The sequence below is a fragment of the Filicampus tigris genome, chromosome 5 (assembly GCF_054856515.1).
Source record: "Filicampus tigris isolate MCC_2025a chromosome 5, RoL_Ftig_1.0, whole genome shotgun sequence".
In the NCBI taxonomy this organism is placed as follows: Eukaryota; Metazoa; Chordata; class Actinopteri; order Syngnathiformes; family Syngnathidae; genus Filicampus; species Filicampus tigris.
The window spans coordinates 6,946,186-6,962,758 of NC_141221.1; the positions used below are offsets into that span (position 1 = coordinate 6,946,186).

At 43.1% G+C, this 16,573-nt stretch overlaps 1 protein-coding gene across 2 annotated transcripts in view; it reads right to left on the reverse strand.

Moving 5' to 3' along the window:
- ptch1 (patched 1) overlaps positions 1-15,686 on the reverse strand; it is a 62,601-nt gene extending 46,915 nt beyond the window's left edge. The window contains exons 1-2 of one of the 2 annotated variants that reach the window (XR_015086850.1): positions 14,425-15,686; positions 12,528-12,720 (exon numbers count right to left, since the gene is read on the reverse strand). Coding sequence is in view for 1 of the 2 variants with exons in the window: in XM_086031091.1 (XP_085887217.1) it covers positions 12,528-12,720; positions 14,425-14,616 (385 nt within the window). In the remaining variant the exon portion in view is untranslated. The remainder of the gene's footprint in view (positions 1-12,527; positions 12,721-14,424) is intronic. The other variant, XM_086031091.1, reaches the window with a different exon arrangement.
- Between the last annotated feature and the right edge of the window lie 887 nt (positions 15,687-16,573).

Sequence of the window (16,573 nt, forward strand, 5' to 3'; positions counted from 1 at the left end):
TCCACTCTAAAAAAAATGGTATTCAAGTCCAACGGATTCACCCAGTTCTGGAAGGAGAGCTGGAAAATGCAGCGGTTGGCGTACAATTAAAAATAAGTGTGCCGTATCTGAGCACATTGTTGCTCCAGCTCATTTGGGAAAATTCGTATCAGTGTCTATCAAATCCAACACAGCTGAGCCCCTCCCTGCCGTCGCTTGATTGGCCAACATCCCCTCGGTCGAAGCGGCCAATCTGCAGCAGCCATCTCTCCGTCATTTCCTGGAAAGATAGCCCCCGTGATTCCAGGTGTCCCCAAGTGGCACATTCCTAAAGCGTTGCGCACGCACACTACGACAAATTGTTTTCACTCCCCCCCACCAAACTTCTTTGCTTTTACATGACAAGTTGCCATGGTTACCTCAGCCGTCGTGAATTGAAGGGTTACTTTGAGTTCACATTCATGGACCCACATGTCCGCACACTGTAAAGACGCTTCTTTGTCAGTGGCAATTGACAAGGTTCAGATGGGCGTCTCCTTTGGAGGCGTGGTTTAGTTTTGGTTTGGTTTTAGTTTTGTTTTATTCTTTTACATTTTTCTTCATTTTCTTCTTCTCAGTATTATTATATCATTATTGTTATTATTATTATTAACAATACAACTTTGAATATCTGTCTGTACGAGGGTTGGGTGGGCTTTGGAGCTTATTCAAAACTTTGTTTTTCACGTACCTGTACCAGAATTAAAAAAAAGTTATCCTCCGAAGTTGGTGGAAGGAGAGGTGGGGGGGGGGATCATGGTTTAGATCCCCACTTCCAACACCAAAATCTTTTACCGATCCAGAATTTTTTCAGGATGAATAGATTATCCACTTTACCAAACATAAAAATCTGAAGCCATTCACAATCTGTTTTAACCAAATGAATAATCAGAAGCCTAGAAAAGCAATAGCTGCCATGTTTGGACAATCAGAAGGGCATTGACTTGCAAATTTCAATGTAATATTTTTAATGTGATGCGAGAACCATTCCATCCAAAATCATGCTTTTTATCTTAATAGAAAAATCACAATGTTCCACTTATGAACGTGAGTGTGAATGCTTGTTTGCCACACTGTGATTGACTCGCAACCAGTCCATGGTGTACCCCGCCTTCTCGCCCAAAATCAGCTGGGATAGGCTCCAACTCGATGGCAACCCATAAGTGAGGCCTTTCTATGGGGAGATGAAATACATCCAAGCATGTGGCAGAGCTGCTACTTCAGCTCAGCTATGACACTAGCACCAAAATGGGACTTCAGAACGTTCAAGAAGAGATTCTCTCGCTCCATCCACCAATTTTCTGGAGCACTTGTTTTGTTTAGGGACGCTTGGTGAGCTGAAGCCTATCCTAGCTGAAGTAAGAGTCACATTTTTTTTCCCTCTAAATGAGTTGTATTTGAACAGTGTGGAGTACAATTCCCACTAGAGCAGGAGTAAATCTTCAGAATGGATCAAAATCGCTTCAGTCAGAGTACATGAGACCCCACCCGCTACGCTCATTAGTGTAAAATGTGGGTGGGTAATTTATGTCCTCATCAAATAAAAGTTGATTTTAATCATTTGGAGTACAATTAATCCACTACTTTGAGTCAATTTTATTCTGAATATTTTACCCTCTTCCAAATGTAAATTTTCCTCTGTTTAGACTGGGACCAAATATAGTCTTTTCACAGTATCATTTTCCTCGATTAGAGTAAAATATACTCTCTGAAATTTCATGTGTAACTCACACAGAGCACCTAGAGACAATCACTCAACAATGAAAGTCCTTGACGAACCTAACCTGCATGTTTCTGTAAGGTGAAATGAAAGTCTGAGTATCCGCAGAAAAGCCACGCAAGGACAGGGCGAAGATGCATGGATTCGAACCACAAACCTCAGGATCATATACATGTGCTAAGCAACTACTAACGTGTTGCCCTTTTCTCCCATTCCATCCATTTTCATCCATTTTCATCCCTTCTGATTAGGGATGTGAGCCCAGCTTACTTTGGTTTAGGGTTATGGTTAGGTTTTGGGGTTGAACCATAAACTGGTCGCCAGTCAATAGCAGTGTACATATAGACTAATAACCACTCACACTCAAAGTTACAGCTAGGAACAATTTAGAGTCTTCAAAGAATCGACATGCAAAAATTCAAACCTTCAACCAAAGAACTGTACAGCAGATGTGCCAACCACTAGTTCACCATTTTTCCCACTCCATTAAACATCAAATATTAATACCGATTCATTTTCCTCAAGGGCGATGAAGGAAATGTATTCATTGCCCTTGCTTGAACGCTCCATTAACACACAAACAACTTGTGCGACACACACACACACACACTGACACCGTCTGGCTCTGCGAAGCCTCGGCAAGAGCGGAAATGTTTTGTATCTCTAAATCTTTACTCGGCATCACATGTGCATGTGTGGTATCGGTGTAATTGCCAGATTCTATGACGCCTTGCAGCGGGAATTGCGGTGCGAGTGTTCGACGACGTGCGTGCGTGCCGGATGGGCGGCTGGAGGGCTTCCAAACAATTTTATAGCACGCTTGCATTGACAAACACTGCCGCTACTATGCTCCAGCTACAAACACACTCTCCCTCTGCTGTTTGCCGCTTCCTCCACCCCTCTGGCAACCGGCGTTGGGAGGGAGGGAGGGGAAGAGAGGGAGGGAGGGAGGGATGGAAGGAGAGAGAGAGGGTGGGGGGGAGAGAGGGGAGGGCAGAGGGAGGGAGGCCAGACCACCCTGCTCTCATGGCAGGCCCGAGTGTTTACATTGCCGTGGCTCACTCTGTAATACATCTGGCATTCTGAGGCCACTCTCTCCAGCCAGGGATGGGGGGGGGGGGGGAGTGCAGGAGGGGTAAAAGAGAGAGACCTTTCTGGCAAAGAGAAGGAGAGAGAGCGGGAGGGAAGGAGGGAAAGAGGGTAATTCTCTCCACAGTCTCCTGTGCTCGGTCATTCGCAAACCTCTCTCTGCTTTTTGAATATGAGCGCCTGCAAGAATGCAAAATGTAAACAGAGCGGCTTGGAGGCATCTCTCGGGGTGTCATTTGTGAATGAGGATGGGAAAACCTTGGATTACACTGCGACACACACACACACACACACAAAACAACAAGCACTTTAAAAAGACAGCCATTCACATTGGAGTTTAACTCAAGTCATCAAATTTGGGGGAAAAATGCACCTCAAAAGGAAGACTACAGAAAATCCTGGGAGACTTCACTTACGTGAGATTTTTGTTTTTCTTTGGCTTTTTTTTTGGTGATGCCACCACATTAGTGAAGGGAAGCCAAATCGGAAAATTGCTTTGATTACCATAGAAATGAAAACTGAACATATTGCGACAGAAACCATAGATTCACCGTATTGATGCTAAGCTTGCGTGCAGCAGCTCGGTTTCCTTCCTGGATAGCAAGATCGATGGCCTTTAACTTAAAACTTCCATCACATGAACTTCTCCGTGTGGCTTATGTTGGATTTTGACCCGCATTTAATAACTGAACACACTGCAGTTTGTCAGTTAACGTCCGCCGTTTATTGCTCTACTTCCGCATACCACCCAATGCAACGCCTAGTGCTTAACCTAGTGCATAGCGCCCACGCCTGTTGAATTACTCCACCTGCAGTCACATCCTGTTAATTGTGTCATCAATACATAACAGTTTAGATGATGAAGGGGAGACGATTTGAAAATAACTGTTTGTAATTTGTCGTCCGGGTTCTATCTGCTAAAGAAAAAGTAGCGTATTCTTCTTTGCATTGATGTTTCTCTTAGCTTTGATTCTAATTCCGGTTAGAGAGCCTCTAGCGGTGGAAGAAAAATCCACAGAATAGCCGCACCTTTATATAAGCCGCAGGGTTCAAAACCTAGGAAAAAAGTAGCGAATTATCGTCCGGAATACAGCATACGGTACTTTATCTTTTTAGCGGATTCATTATTGCCATAGTCCATTCATATTTGACTTGCCTGATTTTAACTTGACTGCTATGCCGAAGGTCGGACATGGCTAACACTGGATAGCACGTTAAAGACAGGGAACTCATTTACTTTTACAACACGTCTCCATCCGGAGGTGTTTAATCTGGTTAGTATGCAGAATATCATTTTATTGTACTGAGTCAACTATTCATTTATTTGAACGCCACTCACGTTTAGCGCGAGTTTGCCGCATGCACGCGTCCTTGGTTTAGCGGCTTCTTCTTCGTTGGTTTGGATGCTTCTCCTTCCTTGGTTTAGCAGTTTCTTTTTCATTGGTTGAAATGCTCCTTCTTAGTGTTTGTTGTGCCACAACAAGCACAATGCCACACTCAGAGTATGCTTTCTGATTTTTTTCTATCGAACATTTTATTGAACGCATTTTCTATTGATATCGATGACATGACTATTGTGATACATATTGATATTGAATTATCACTCAGCCCTAATATAAAGGTAAGTCGTGCGTATCTGAATGCACAATGGCTATCCATTACCATGTTTGAAAGAGACCAGCTTGCCAACAAATAGGATCCGTCTTAAGTAGTCTAGTAGTCAAACTTCTCTTAATAATTCTAGGATGGTCATAAACGGCAGAAAGATTGTCAACACAGAAGAGAACCAGTTATGTTAAAAAAAAGAGTGATGATTACCGTAAAAAGGAACTTATTCTGACATAGAAATGTGTCTGGCTGCTACGATTATAGACTAAGTTATTAAACCCAGTAGACACAAACATGAATGCCCTTATTATGCTTATATTTTAACTTTATTATACAATTGTTCACTTCTTTTTACACTTGTACATGTGTGACGGATCATGTGAAAATGTCAATTAAAACACTGGCTGTTGGGTAAATAGGTTTTATGATGGTGACATTTCACATTATTATCTTTGTTTTAAAATGAGAACAATTTGGAAGTCAACCACGAATGGGCGGTATTCAACTTTGGAGGTTCTACTGTAGCTTTTTATGGGTAATGTACACAAAGCTGCTTTCAAAAGAGGGCCAGCTAGCTTGAAAAAAAAAAGTGTACCACAGGCGCAGTGTTTCCCCACACTAAATCCCTCACCAGCTAGTCTGTACTTTTCATCAACTCATAAAGTTTAACACAACAACACTGGAATGTTATTCCTTACTACGGAGCTTTAATGCACTTTATGGTCAACACAAGCTTTGCCTGATTTTGGGTGGCAAAGAAATCCATTTGCATGTGCTTTATCCCTCTATTTGAACATAACAATCAATTAGAGAAAGCAAGATTTTACGTGCAAAAATAGCACAAGCATGGGATGTGTGGCCATGTTTGAATCGCTGCCGAATGCGAGTGGTTGGAGACGGAGCGTGGAGACGAGGGGAAAAAAATGAATAGAGGAGAAAATGGCATAGTAAGCCTTGTCCGAGTTGACCAAAATTCCAACTCTGCTTCTGCAACTGTGTGTGCGTGCTCCCATGCCTGTAAAAAAAAACAGGCTCATCCATATGTGTCAGTCTTCCACACACACAACCCCCTGGCCTCCCACTTTGCTTGCAAGCACGACCAAAAAATGCACACAAACACTGTCAAGTCAGCTCTCAATCACACGCGATGCAAAACAGATGCATAGGTTGAAGCCAGGAAAAGATGTGGTGTCCTATCAAATTGTTCTGTAATAGAAATGGACCTATAGGATCCATTCATGGAGTACAACGGACCCCCGCTATTCGTGCGAGATATGGACTGGACCAGCGCACGACTCTTAGTAACGGCCATTATAAATGCATTGAATTTATTTTTGAAACTCAAAAAATAATTGTAAAAAGGGGAATAAATAACCAATACGCGATTACGCGCTTTCCACAAAAACACGTTTCCACAAATAGGTGAATCCACGCGAGTATGAGGGGGTCCACACTGTACTGTGTACGGTGTTATCTCTACATTCAAACTCATCTCAAACTTCATTACAAAATACTGAAAAACTACACATAAAAAAAGACTGACAATTGAAAGGAACAACTCCCCAAGTATGTTTTGCTTTTTGACAGTTTTTATGACTTTTGTTTGTGATGCCAATCATGAAAGCATAACTGTTTACAAAGAGTGTCATGATGACCCTACAACCGGACCAACAGACCATCGTAGAATGACGGCCCCCTGTCATGATACAGCAAATGACCTGACATTTTACAACTGGTATACACACACTTGCATGCAGGACACCAACAATGACGGGTGACAGCTGCAACCTCTACTGCATTTCAAACACCCCCGCCCACCTCAAGACCATCACCACCCTCCAGATTACTCTTTCCAAACCATCCTCCAGCCTCCTTCCCTCTGCCCTGAGTCTTCACTCTGCACCCAGGCCACAGGGTGAGTATCAGGTGAGCTTTTAAATAGCGGGGGCCTCAACGAGATGACCTCAGGATCCCAAGGGCCTATCCCTGTGGCCCCTGGCCTCTACGCTACGCACCCCCCGCCCACATACACACACACACGCGTACACACGAAAAGCACGCCAGGGGCATCACTTTTAGGCAAGATCTTAAAAAAAATTACATTCCAAAGTCTCATGCTGTTGATGCTGTTGTCCATTCCCTCCAGTCATAGATCATATGACCACAGAATGACTAAACTCTACATTTTACTTAAGTTTTTCTTGGGTTGTTTTTTATTACATAATTTTCAAAAAAAGTTGTTCTTGTTCCTGTGCAGATATTTACCTATTATTCGGCTAGCTCTATATCTACTATGGAATTTAAAAATCTATCGTTCAGTACAAATGTTGCAACCAGGAACACGTAGCTAGCTTTGTTAACTTAATTAGCTAAGCTAGAGCCAAAGATAGTAACTCGGCATCAAGTGAGTAGCATAACATTAGCATCGCGTTTGTCCTCATTATGGACGGAAGTGAGCTGAAGTGTGCCTGCCAGAGTGTGCGTGTGTACATGTTGTTGTTGTTTTTTTAACAAATTGAAATGATTAAGTGGATAACAGAGTATCTTCACCCAGAATTAAAAAGGCAATGAGAAATTGGTCATTGCAACCAGGATCATGTAATTTGCTTAGCTGGCTAAGCTTGCTAGCGCATACAGGCAACAAGCTAAGCCTCACGTTAGTAGGATAAAGTTCTAGTTATCACACTATCAACAGCACAGCTTTATTTAATGGATAATATGGTTTAAGTAGAGCAGACAAAGGTAGGGTGCTTTATCCAGAATTAATAGGCCAAAAGCAATTGGCCTATGTGACTAGGAGCACATAGTTAGCCTCTTTAGCTTCTATATGCATTACTACCAACGAGAAAAATTGTTTTGAGAACCAAACAAATCGGATACGACACGTTGCAACGGAATGTGTCAGAGGTTCATCTTTGGAGCCCATGCTAAACATGTATCATCCTCAGTTTCAACTCCAACCTCTGTAGAAAGCTCCAACTTCAAAATGCCCATTTGCAATTTCTCTCCTCGCCGAACCCCCTCTCTATTCTACTCCCCACCACATCAGCTCTGCCCAGCCTGAGCCACATCCCAGGCCGTCTTCGAACACGTGAGGGCCCGTCCTACAGGAAGGCCAATGTTTATGCGATACTGTTTTAATTAGAGGCAGGTGGTGCCACTATTTTCTTTACAATTTGGCCTGTGTTTGCCTGAACCCAGAATGCCGAGGGATGGCTCGGTTTTCCATTTTGCAGCTGGGTGGAGCTCTTAAAAACGAAGAAAGAAGAGGGGGTCTTATTCCTACTAACCGCTGCATCATCGCGGATACAGCTTAATAGAGGATAATCGGGAAATCCACATCTGCAACATGATACTCAGAAGATGAGTAGAAAGCCAAGTCAGCTGGAGGTCGAGGACAAACAACAATACTACAACTTCCTGTTCCAGCAAATGACTTCCTGTGAGTGCCATAGTTGGCATAAACATGGCATTTATCCACACTGTTGAGGTGGAGCGAAAGGGCGCATTTGAAAAAAAAAAAAATCCTGTGCAAAATATTTGGCTCTGAGGTTTGACACATTCACCTCTTTGTGTAAGCAAGCCTCTCCGTCCACATCGCTCTCTGTCGCTTTGTCTAATAAACACAACTTCCTGTGTCAGAGTGCTTATAAACACTGCTGTGAGTGAGGAGTCTAACTAGTGTAAAAATGAAAAGTAAAAAAAAAAAGAGGCTGCAGCAAGTGATGGCCCACATGCCACCAGGACAGATACTACACAACAAAAAACGGGAAAAACTCAAACCCAAAACATTTTACAGCAATCAGGCCTGTCAATATAGGCCTGTCAGCTGGTATAGGCTCCAGCTCACTTGCCACCTTAATGAGGACAAGTGCTATAGAAAATGGATAGATGGATGGATGGAAATCCTCAGTATCCGGCAACACTTTTATAAAGTGTACCATGAGACACTATGTGGACAATCTTGCAGTTATTGTTATGACTCACAGATAAAATGCCACAAATCAAAAGATACTTCTACAAATCATTATTAAGCATACAACTCATTCAGGGATGACTTTTACGCATACTGTTTCATATAAAATCTCACATTATTCTTCCCAAATTTGAGGGAATTTGTATACGGAGATGCAGATTTGCAGGATGTTGTGGATTGTAACTGTAGGTTTAGTACTTACAGTAATGACAGGAGACCCTCATTCTGCGCTCTTGTTTGTTTGCGAGGTTCAAGTTATTATACTGTACATTTGAGTATAATGCATCATACATACTATATACAATACTTGTGGCAACAATGACAATGACATCGCTGTGTTTAAGTGTTTAAAAAAGCCGTCTCTGTAGGTTGAGGCAGTGCATGTGCGTCCACGGGCCCACACAGCTTCCAGGCGGGGTCGATCACGGGTCGGCTGCGGAGGGCAGCTCCAAATGAAACATAAACAGCCGCTCCATACGCTCATTCCCGCCCTCGTTCCTCTTGGATGACTTGACCAGGACACCCCCCATCACCACCGCAGCAATGCGCGGCGTTCCACGGTCCAGGCAGAACTAATCTATCCCTCAGCTGTGTAGTCTAATCTAAACAAACACATCTCTCCCTACCAACATCTGGAACCCCTCACATACGGGACCTAGGAAACCACTGAGGACTGGTCTTTGTGTGCATGTGTGTTTTGGTGTACAGGTCAGTCAGACAGTAAAAGTAGATCATGTAGACATCTAGCGGTAGTTTTAGTGCATTTGAAGCTCAACAAAATCAAACTCAACAAAACAACTGTTGTACTTGAATGAGTTATTCTCATGCAACGCTAATTAAAAAGCTAAATACTTAAGCACACGCCATGGCGCAATCATTGCTAATCCACTTAAGTCCTGTAGGTGTCAGTAGTGTGCATCATCTGTGGACTTGGGATGTTAAAAATAACGCAAACAACAAAGCAACATGCTTAATCGCTTTTGCTAAGTCACACCCCAAAAACGCAGTCCAAGCAATCGCAGCAAAGGACAGAATATTCCAACACTTTTCCTGGCAACTTTACTTTGACTTCAATGATACATTTGATGATAGTTTAATGTTTTAATCTATTTTTCCTCATTAAAGGGCAATTATGGTTAAATGATGAGCCTGGGACACCTGCACAAATGACACCCTGATTCCAAATAAAACGCAAATAAATGCAGACATGGATAAAGGTATGCGGTCATCCTCATAGTCATTTCAATCCCTTCAAAATCAATAGGCACATGTTTTTCTGAGGTAAACAATATATAGTAATCTCGACTATTTGCAGCGGTGGGGACTGAGCACTAACGCGAATAGATAAAAATCACAATTGATGCCTATTTTTTTAAGAATTCTTCCTATGAATAGTTTAAACCGCAAATATAAATGTTAGATTTAATTGTAACCGAATTTTAGTCTGAACCTGCAATATACAGCACATATAATAAAGGTCTGCTCGTGTTAGCTGAAATTGTTAACGGCCTACTGTCAGAACTATCTGAAGGTGGGTTCAAGCTTAGTTCATTGGCCATCACTATAAAGGCGGTCCTTGGTTTCCATCACCCGAATTTGTGAGCAAGCTGGAAGATGTCGTAGTATATCAACAACCAATGCTAACGCAGTAGTAAAGTCACAATTACAGTAAATATTTGTTTGAAACACCCTTCTACGCCTTAAGTATAAACAATCTAATTAAAAACAGTAAGTACAGCAGTGACGGAGCGTACCTTGTTGTGCTGTATGAAAACATGTTCTTATGCCGCTATGAGTTAAGCTGTAACACCCACGCGTTTTTAGCCATCTCATGGGGCGGCCATTTTGTCACTTCTGTCGACTGAAAATGATATCACAGTTACTCTGGGCTTGGGTAAAAAACAATCATGGCTCAGCTTCAGGAAACAGGTGAGCCTTGATTGGTCGTTACCTGAGCCCTGAGCAACTGTGATGTCATTTTCAGTGGACAGAAGTGACAAAATGGCCGACCTTTGAGATGGCTAAAAAAGGGTGCATTTTGCCGTTTAACTCATATTCCACAAACGCAATATTAATCAGAATGCCATGTTAGGACTAGTGAAGGCACATATTATTGGAGAGATTTCTGTGGGGGTTGACTTCCTCTCTAAAGGTGGTCCACAGATTTTTGCTGGTCTTCACAAAAAGTTTGATAAACTTTAGAGTAGAGTAGAGTAGAGTAGCCAAAAAATGTACTCAAGTAAAAGTACTGTTACTTCAGAATAATATGACTCGAGTAGAAGTGAAAAGTAGTCATCCAAATAATTACTTGAGTAAAAGTAAAAAAGTACTTGGTGAAAAAACTACTCAAGTACTGAGTAACTGTAGGAACGTCTCATTTTTTTTATTTTTTTGAAAACAACTATTGAGTAAGGCGAAAATACAAAACAATCATCTTTAGGCAAATTAAAGTCCATCCAATCAATAAAATAAATAACATTTAATTAAAGCTTAAAATAATATTTAGGTAAATTCAAGTACTTTAATAAACAAAAAAATAATAATAGTATAGATAAAATAAATAAATTAAGCACAAATAGCACAAAATTTCAGCCCCTGTATTTTTTTTTAACAGGCTTCACAGGCAGAACAAGGTAGCCCACTCTCGTATAAACTGTGTGTGTGCGTGCGTGTGTTTCAGTCTGTATGTACGTGACAAAACATGCAAAACAAACATTTCACTCAGTGATGTCTAAGCTTTAACAGTAGTTGGCTCTCAAGGTTCTTGCAGCGAAGCTGTGATCATTTAGCAGTGAACAGGAGTCCAGCATGACTGAAAAGTCTCTGACAGGCTGCAGATGCAGACATCCTCCATCCGTTTCATCCGAAAACAACTCTTTCCCGCAGCTGAAGTTGAATATGATCACGTGACGAGACTGCCATACGGCTACGTTTGATTGGTGAAGCACAGTCACATGATAGAGCCTGGCGCAGGTCTCTGACAAAATAAATGCGCCTTTCTCAGAGAGAAAGAGAGAGAGAGAGAGAGAGAGAGAGAGAGAGAGAGAGAGAGAGAGAGAGAGAGAGAGAGAGAGAGAGAGAGAGAGAGAGAGAGAGAGAGAGAGAGAGAGAGAGACCCGTATGTACACGGAGGGGATTTAAGTAACGGGTTCAGTGTAGCCTAATGTAGCGGAGTAAGAGTACAGTTTCTTCTTCACGCATCTACTCAAGTAACAGTAAAAAGTATAGTGATTTAAAACTACTCCTAGAAGTACAACATTTCCCAAAACGTACTCAAGTAAATGTAACGGAGTAAATGTAACTCGTTACTACCCACCTCTGGAAATTAACGTAACCAATGCTGCAGAATCGCCAATTACAAATGCGAACCTGCATTCTTTTAGGCATCTTAATTCCAAAACCATTGTTGTTTAATGTATATGGTGTAGAAAATGTGCTCTTCGATTCATGAATGAGCCAGACGACTGTGCTGGAATGTGGATCAAAGGAAAGAGAAAGAAAAAAAAAAAAAAGCACAGCCGCTGGCACCACCCTCCTTCAGCGCCTCCTCTCCAACAACACCACCCATGCACAACCTTTTTTTTCTTTTCCCGCTAAATCTTTCATTGCGTATATTTTCTCTTCGAGCAACAACAAGCGAGAGCTTTATGATCAGCCTCACAAACATGAGTTCCTGTCCTCACTCAAGCAGCTTCTGCCTCTCTCTCGCTCTCTCTTATTTCCCCCCTCCCTTCCCGGTGCAGCCGGAGGCAAATCTTTTTGGAAAGTTGAGAGCTGTCCAAAACGGGACCACACACACAGTCTGTGAGCATTCAACTGCTGGGGGCAGGCGCGCACACACTCAGAGACACACACACACACACACTCACACAAAATGGCGGCTTGGCAAAAAGGGAGAAAAAAAATTGTCTCCCCCAAAAGCTGCTTATGAACTTAATTACAACTTTGGTGTATTTGCAGAAGCGGGGAGGACTTTCTGATGCTTTGCAGTTATTCCAAACATTGAACTGAAACACAATAAGCAACTTGCCCGTAAATATGCCGTTGTTTGGTGAGTTTCCATCAAAGCCTTCAACTCGCGAAAAAACGAAAAGACGGAAGGAAGGAGCATCTTACCTTCCACCCAAAGCTTCTCCACGTCCGTCTCCAAATTAGCTGCCCGTAAGCCCACCGCGAACGCTCCGAAAATCATGAGGCCCACCACCAAAAACTTTCCACAGTTCTTTTGTATGTAGCAGCCCAGCCTGAATAAAAGTCTCTGGAACTTTGCTCTCAGCCATAGCGGTGCTTTCCTCCCAGTAGCTTTGCCCTAAAGAAAAAAGAAGGACACCAAAGAGCAAGCATTACGGTCTGATTCAAGTGGGGGAAAAAATGCACTTACCTGCACAGGTGAGTGATAGACAACTTTGACTGCCTCTGATGGTGTTGAAGGAGTTGCAAGTATCCCTTAGGATCAATAGTAACCATCTACGAGGGGTCCTTGGTTCATAATGGAGTTGTGTTTCTATGGGAACGATGTAAACCCAAGTTTGTTCTAAAGTCGCATTGTACTTTATGTCTAACCTACCCTAACGCAGTAGTGAAGTCATGACAGTAAATATTTGAATGAAAAACTCTTCGAGGCCACAAATGAAAAACAGTAAGTACGGTGGCAACTGAACGTGCCTTCTTGTGCCTGCATAGTCGTACGCCGCTGCAGAAACTAAGTTGCCGCATGCCGTATGTAACCTTGAATTGTCGTACGTCGGGACCGTAGTAAAGCAAGGACTGTCTTGCGCTGTTTTCAATCTGGTTCCGAACTCTTATTGCACTTTATGGAACCGAATTTCGACGGAATTTTAGGGTTGATTTCCAAATTGTTCGAGAGCCAAGCCAGTGGAGTTAAACTTAGTACTCCCTCTAGAGCGGGAACCTCCTCAGTGGAACACAATCTGCTCTGACACATTTCAAATCATTTTAAGTGATACAATTGTTGCTGTCTTAAAACCTTTACTAACGCTGCAAGTGTTGCTTTAAGGAATTTTATAACTTTTCTTAACTTCTATACAAGTGACAACAGAAATGTAGCCATTAAAATAAAACGAAAGCAAATACTTGCTCGCAAGTTTTTTTGCAGAGTGATCCCCTAACATAGTGACGCTTCAAAGACATTGCAACACTTAACTAGCGTTGCGCAGTGTAGAACAAGTGTATTTGGCATCTGCTTGGTGAAGATACTGTGTGCATACAACTGATATTTCATCATATTTCTCATAGTGAGCAGCCAGAGGATTTCATGTCTCCATACGTTCAATGTGCTGCTCTGTGGTTATCATCACTGGTACCCTCTTGCGATAGCATCACAAAACAGCCATAAAACCCCCAAATAAATACATAAAATGTTTACCAGAAACATACATGAAGCGGGGGCTCCACTTTTAACAGCGATTTCAAGCAGATAAAATCGCAAATTGTATAGAAAATGTGCTTTTGAGCAGCACTCGTAACGATTCACAGGTAACTCACACATGCTGGCACACACCACAGGCACAATTCCAAAGAAGAGTAACAAAAACGACGAGTGACAGTAAGTACGAGTCCTAAAGAACGCTTGCAGCTGGACCTCCGGCTTGGATTAGTGGGAGGGGGGTGTCGGGGTAAATAAAACCTGTCAAGGTTTACAACATGATGCGAATGGAGAAGGCTTTGTTCGATAACATCAACAAATAACATCCTATTTGAGAGCAAAAGCTTGCTCCAGACTACTCATCGGTGTTGTGCAATAAAGTGAGATTCGGTGCAGGAGGGTGCATTGCATTGCTTTGCATGTGGTCCAAGTGGTGCTGGGGAGGAAAGCCACATGGACTTCCACGCTGGTGCACAACACGCAGGCTTGTGATATGACGACGGAACGTTATGTTTGGAAAACAAGAGGAAGGGGTCCAAACAAGCTTGTGTGTGAGCGGGTGGAAGAGGGTGGAAGCAAAAAGCCGGTGGACGTGGGTGTTCTGTGTTTCTGATTGTATAGAAGTACCTGGGAGATCTGCTCCAAAGCGAAGCCCGCGTCGCAGTAGCTCGGCCGCTGCAGGTAGTCCAAATCCGGCGGTAGAGACGGCGGCTGCAGCGGCGGCTCGCGGCTCGAGTCCCTCCGGGTCCTCCGCGTTAGCCTCGGCCGGCCGGGCTCTCCTGTCCCCGGCTCGGGGGGCGCACTAGCAGCCGAGGCCATGTTGCGGGGACTGCGCGCTGCTTACCGATTCCCACTTGCGATCCGACAAAGTTTCACTCGGAGGGGGGACCTCATAGTCCGCTTGGAGAGGGCGAGTCAAAGTAGTGCGCGCCGTCCATCCCCACATCGCGTGATCCGGTAAGGTCTCCGCCGCCTTTTGCACCGCGTTTTCCGACCCCGTCAGGCACAACGACAACAACAAAGCGGGGCGAATAGAAATACACAGGAAAACAACAAGAGTGTCTCTCAGAACAAGCCGCACGCCAGATCGCTGGACGCTTCTCGCTGCATTGTGCGGAGATGTGTGCTGCTGCTGCTGCTGCTGCTCGTCTTCCCTTGGGCCGCGCGTCACGGCCAACTCTGACTTTGAATAGAAGAGCAGAAAAAGAGCTCGAGCAAGAGGAGGAGGAGGAGGAGGAGGAGGAGGAGGGGTGGAAAAGGAGGGGGAAGGAGGAGGGTGAGGGGGCCCGAAAAACACACACACGCACACGCACACGCAAAGACAAGATCCCGCCTCTCGCCACTGTCACACCGCACAGTTTGCTCGCTTTTGATTGGTTCCAGAAGGGCAAAAATTACTCAGCAAACACGACTATTATTAGCTGCTTAGCAACAGCTCGCTAAAGTAAAGGAGGGGAGGAGGACCACCCAAGCAGGGAGAGTAGGGAGGGGGAAGGAGGAGGTGGGGTGCATGGGGATGCCCAACCAGCAGTAAATCCGCTTGTTACGTGTAGCTAAAGTGTAGTATATTGGGAGGGGGTTAACGTTTGAATTAAACACGCGTCACCCGCAGAGATAAGACTACAGTCGTAAGTGACTTAAAATAAACGTCCATTTAAGCGCTTAGTCAAAGGAGAATCCTACTGATTCACGTTATTTAGCGCTGCAGCTAACTATACCGCCCCTTTGACAAATACAGAATATAATATAACACACACATACTGTAACATCACAGACAATAAACCTTGAATACTTAGCAAGAGCCCGAAAAGAAGGGTCATTGTGAAAATATTTTCCGTACTTTTACATGTAATCAGGCCGTTTGGATAGCATTAAGTAGCTCTAACAACACAGATCTTCCTTTGTTTTGCAAGGCTGCGCCTAGTTGGATTGGATTGTAATTTACATTAGCGCTACCCGCAGGCCATGAGTGGTACTGCAAGAACCAAGTTTTTTTTTTTTTTTTTTTTTTTTTAATTATTACTGAAATAATAATAATAATATATTAAGAACAACAACAATAATAATAAACAATACTAATTCTTATTATTATTATTTCAGTAATTATAATCATAATTATTATTATTTCAATTAAAAAACACTTTATGAAGTTCTAAAAGAAGGAAAGAAGGCTCAGCCACACATTACTTTTTTTATGTAAAAGGGGAATCCTAGTGGCATTAGCACTGCAGCTAAATTAAGTATATCAACCCCATGGACAAATATACTGTGTAATACACACATCCATCCCTCCATCCATTTTCTTCTGTTTATCCGGGGTTGGTTCACAGGGGCAGCAGCATTAGCAGGGAAGCCCAGACTTCCCTCTTTCCAGCCACTTCGTCCAGCTCTTCCAAGGCGTTCCAAGGCCAGCCGGGAGACAGTCTCTCCAGCGTGCCCTGGGTCGCTCGTCCCCGGGTGGGGCGTACATGGAACACCTCACCAGGGGGGTCATGACCGAAAGAACAAGATCATGACACAAGAGGCCAGAATGAGTTTCCTCCGCAGGGTTTGTTATCAGAAAATAACAGACAACGTGGGGACTAACCATGAGTATTGATTTGTGCATGAAAATTGCAAACATGACATTGACCACATTTGGGCATACTTTACAAGTTTTCTGTCTGACAGCGACAGTATACATAAATTTGCATAAAATTAAAAAAGTTCAAGATACAATGAATGACTCTCTTACTAGCTTGTTTGAAACTAACCAGATCATTTGCTGTTACAATGA